The sequence below is a fragment of the Haliotis cracherodii genome, unplaced genomic scaffold (assembly GCF_022045235.1).
Source record: "Haliotis cracherodii isolate W230 unplaced genomic scaffold, xgHalCrac1.p SCAF_13, whole genome shotgun sequence".
NCBI lineage: Eukaryota > Metazoa > Mollusca > Gastropoda > Lepetellida > Haliotidae > Haliotis > Haliotis cracherodii.
Window position 1 is genome coordinate 38,857,479 of NW_027266268.1, and position 4,664 is coordinate 38,862,142.

At 44.3% G+C, this 4,664-nt stretch overlaps 1 protein-coding gene across 1 annotated transcript; it reads right to left on the minus strand.

The window, feature by feature from the left end:
- Nucleotides 1-1,308: 1,308 nt before the first annotated feature.
- Nucleotides 1,309-2,610, minus strand: LOC139458697 (uncharacterized protein F54H12.2-like). The gene has a single exon (XM_071240110.1). It carries the CDS (start codon nucleotides 2,608-2,610, stop codon nucleotides 1,309-1,311), a length of 1,302 nt encoding a protein of 433 aa, XP_071096211.1.
- Between the last annotated feature and the right edge of the window lie 2,054 nt (nucleotides 2,611-4,664).

A 4,664-nucleotide genomic window follows, 5' to 3' on the forward strand; every position in this document is an offset into this window, starting at 1 on the left:
GAGATACCCGTATTTTTTCCTACTCACAGCATCCTGGAAGGAATCCGAAAAATATTTCGCTTGACCCGGAAATATTTGTGATGCTAAAATTTTGTATTCATGTGCCGATCGTGGGTTGGACAACAGCACGAAGTAATGAGTGTTTAAAGACATGGTTCTGTTACACTCTCCTTTGGGATAGGCCGATTGCTGTATGTTTATGACGGAAATCCCGAGGTGGTGGGATAAAGTACTGTAGAGACGTAAGAATAACTGATTTTTACACACTTGCTCCATGTAATCATCGACGACCAGCAAACAGTTCTTGTCAGTCTCCAAAGAATACGATTTTAGTTCATCTTCTGTTGGTAGAGAATCCCGAAATCGAATGTTGTTGTTGACAGATCTCTCTATGTCAGTGTACACATCTTGCCAAACAGCGTAACAGTAAATAATGAGGTTTGGTGCTGGGTCGAACATGGTATTGACTTCTTTTAGCAGTTGTGCAACCCAAACTGTTTTACCGCTCGATGACCCGCCCACCACTGATATGGTAGTAGGGGTTTGAAAAGGCAACAGACATTTCAATTCTTCTTCCATGGTGATGATGTGTCTTGGTCACTCTTTACCATAGAACTGTTTTTGATAGACTACTCACATAGGTATTTATACACAACATGACACAATGAGGACTAAAACTGATGTTTTATTGACTTCTACCACAGCATATAGACATGAAACAAAGCATTTCACTAACTACATGCCCATGTCATATGATTATCTCGTACATGACTCATGAATATGGCGTGAACACGAATCTGTACAATATCTAAAATAGCGACAAACAAATGCGGAAACGTATTCATCGTTGATTAAATGATCATTTGTATCGAACTGCTGTACAATATCATCCATGCGTAAATTGGATTTGAATTTACATAACAGATAATACAATGTAAAAAATCCGCATGTATCAGAGTTTGAAGATTGTAATTGCTTTCTATTGCGAGTGTAAGAGGAGCTATTCTCAGACTTCAAATAGTGATCGAATACTTTATCCACGGGTCGTTCTGATAAAGAATCAAACATTTCTGCTTTATTCCCTTTGAAATACATGGCGATCCAGTGACGACCTTCTCTTGTGCTAGTCTCTGTGTTGACAATGAGTCCCACACCTTTGGCACGCTGGCCAGGTGTCAGAGTGGGCAAAGTATCTTTGGCAAAAACACCTATGACATGAGATTGTAAACTCGGGTCACACTGTATGGCGCACCAAAGCTGAGAGGCTTTCATATTGTCTCTGCTTTTTTCTTTTAGATGAATTGAAAGTTACTTGACAAACACGTTGCGAGCCTGGTCGATTTCGATGATGGAATTCCTCTGAGTCAAGACGACGCAACTCAGCGTCGTGGTGAGTGGCCATTTGAATTCAAGTTCGAGCCTCACACTTCCAGATTTCACCAGGTTCAGGTACTCCGAATCTGCACACATTTTATCAATGTCGAAGACGAACAAGGCATTCCCCAAGAGAAATTCACTTCTGGTGATAGCGTTTCCCTTGTTTTCCTTCCACAGACCCATGCCATCTAGCATGTTAACGTAACAGGCGACATCATCTGCTTCGGTGGGTTGACCCGGAACACTGACCCCATCGATGTACAACGTCATCTTTTTAAGCATGGACGACTTAAAATTAAACGGGTTGCCTGTATAGCTGCCATTTAGACTCGAACTGTCCACCAATCCGACAACGTATCTGTTGGCCACGGGGTTAGAGACGTTGTCTATGCAGTGAGTCTGCTGCGTGGTGGGGATGCTGGTGACCTTGACCTCATTTTTTGTATACGGGTAGAGAGCGTTCGTCTTTTCGAACAGCGTGTTGTGAGCCAAGATCAGGGCGGGGTTGACTTTGACTTTGCACACCTGCAGGTAGGCATCCAAGATCTGAACTTTGAATTCGTGCTCGGTCACGCTGCTCATCAAGCAGAATTCAGGATTCGATCTGTACATTTTCAATGTCAGGTCCACCTCGTTCAGCAGGTACCGGTTCATGTCGAAGATATCTTCGTAGATGGGTCCCGACATGGTCAGTACTTTGCTGTCCGCTATGTAGGAGGCTCTCGATGACATTCCGCCGTTGATAGATCCAGTGACGTCGCTGCTCTCCAGGTCGGAGTTTTGTTCGGCTACGTCCTTGTAGAACAGCTGAGCTGTCAACTGAGTGGTCTTTGCCTCAGCTCCGTACTCCAACAGGGTCTTCATCATACTTTTGTAAGCGTAATGGTTGTTGGTGGAAGACACGAGCTGATTCTGCAGGTAGACCGTGACTTGAGAAAAGAGCGACTGCAAAAACAGGTTCACGGGGGCCACGTTTTCATCTTCTGCTAATGGTGTACCGTCCGTTTGAGTGACTTTGACATTGAGGTGCAGACGGGTGCGCTTCAGATCGACGTAGTCGCCTCCGGAATTGGACACATGAAATTCCAAAGGTGTGGAATCGTTGATTTGGCTCAGAGGACGCACGTTGACGAAGTAATGTTTCTGAACGCTGGTTTGATAGGGAGGCAGAGTGAAGAGATTTAACGATTCGGGAACCAGTTCCTCGAATTCTTTGTCGTTCAACAGGGCCATGATTTAACTAAAGATGTCGTTTTCTTTCACTGGGGTACACTTGAGCACTTTAGCCGTCTTGGAAGGTGCGTTGATGTTGTCAGTTCGACGTATCTTCTTGGTTGTGACGCACTTAGCCCCCGCCTTGCGTTTTAAAGCCTTTTCTCTTTTGCCGTGTGCTTCTGCTCTCTCTACTTCGCTTTGGGATTCGGATGTCATTTGGAGAGTGACCTTAGTTGGAGGATCTGCCTTTTGTTGTTGTGTTGCCTGTCGATGAACTGGAATCACCATCCTTTGCATCTTCCCATTAACCAGTCTGGAGGATGACCTTGTCGCGTGTTTGTCAAAGTAATGTTTAAACTTGGCGTAGTCGGGGAAATACAATGGGCGCGAAGCATCCATGTTTACTCCACAAAAGGATAACGTCTTAAGTGAAGTGTGGCGTAGGTCTCTTCCGTTAAGAATGACGGTGTAGAGGTACTCCCCGACTTTAAATACAGCTCAATATTGTCGGTTTCTTTTAATTTGACACGAATGGTAAATTCACTACCAAACGTATAGGTAGGCCCCTGTCTCAGATCGATGCGTCTCAATAAGGCCAGTTGAGTTTCCCCTACCAACGAGCTGTCACATAAGTTACATAACACGTCCACGTAGGGGTCACCACTGGGGATTTTTTTCGCATCCAGCTTTCCAAAATTGAGCTCGACTAAAGACACCACCCAGAATCTGTCAAAGACTAACCTTTGATTTAATTTGACTCGAAAATGATAGGGTGAATTCTCAGGAAAGGAGGTTGTTTTGGAGTCTGAGCTTTTGAGAAAAACGTACTTTTCCATCATCAGAGGTCTTTCAGTTCGCTCTCTTCTACGTAGGAATCAAAGGAACTGGGCCACCCTAGCCAACGCACTAGAACATGGGTCTTGCCTTTCACCTTTTTTCTTTTCAGAATTTTGTCGACTTGCCACAGCACATCACCCTCTTTCTCGACCTTCTGTAGTTCGTTCGCGTAAAAGCTACCTATCAAGGGTTCGTCGTGGAAATCTTTCAGCTTGTACTGAGGGAACGTTTGCTTCTTGTAACGTCGAGCCACTTTAAACAGTTCTTCCGTCCACTTGAGATCGAGTTCCTTGGTGAAAGGTTTCCTGAGGTATGAGATGCGAACCAGGTCGCCCACTTTAAATAAGTATTTCTTGATGTTGGGTTTGACTTTTCTCAGAGGTTCCAGATAGAGGTGATCCCACACTTTCACTTCGTTGGTTTTATCGACATCTGCAGGAGAGAGATGAGGCAGAGACGAATGAAGGGTGTGATTATAATTGGATACTAAATCCGCCAGAACGTCCAGATAACGTTTGGTGTTATTGTGGGTCATGTATCTGGTGATCAGTGATTTCAGTGTTCTGTTAAAACGTTCAACGTAATTACTTTTGATGTTTTCGTTGCGAGCTATGGTGAGTTTTATCTTTTGTTTTTCTAAAAACGTCTTGAACGCCCCCTTAAATTCGCTTCCGCCATCTACTCTCACCTTCCCGGGACGTCGCTGTTCGAGGATGTGTTTGAAAGCTTTCAAGACGGTTTCGGGTTTCTTATTGTCTAACGGAAGGGCGAATGCAAAGCGGCTCAATATGTCGATGGCCACCAGCAAGTATCTCACACCATCGTTCCACTTCGTAAACCTAGACAGGTCGGCCAAATCCACGTCGAACATTTCGTCGATAGAATTCACTCTGACTTTCATTCGTTTGAAACGGTATCTGACGGGTTTGTGTAAACTGTAAGCATCTTGATTGTTGACAAACCTTCTGACACTGCTCGCTGGAACTTCCAATTGACCTTTTAACACCTTTTTGAGTTTACTCGGACCCAAAAACGCGCCCGGATTTCTGGGAGTGAAATAATATTCTTCTAGTACTTTGTCAGAAGTTATCTCTCGAGAGCTCATCGTGTAATGATAGAATATCATGGATGATGTTTCGTTTTATATCATTGTTGTTGTGCGTCTGTGTGTGTCTGTTCGCAGGTACCAGGCCGAAGCTCGCAGGTGTCACTGCATCACATAACCACATTGGTGA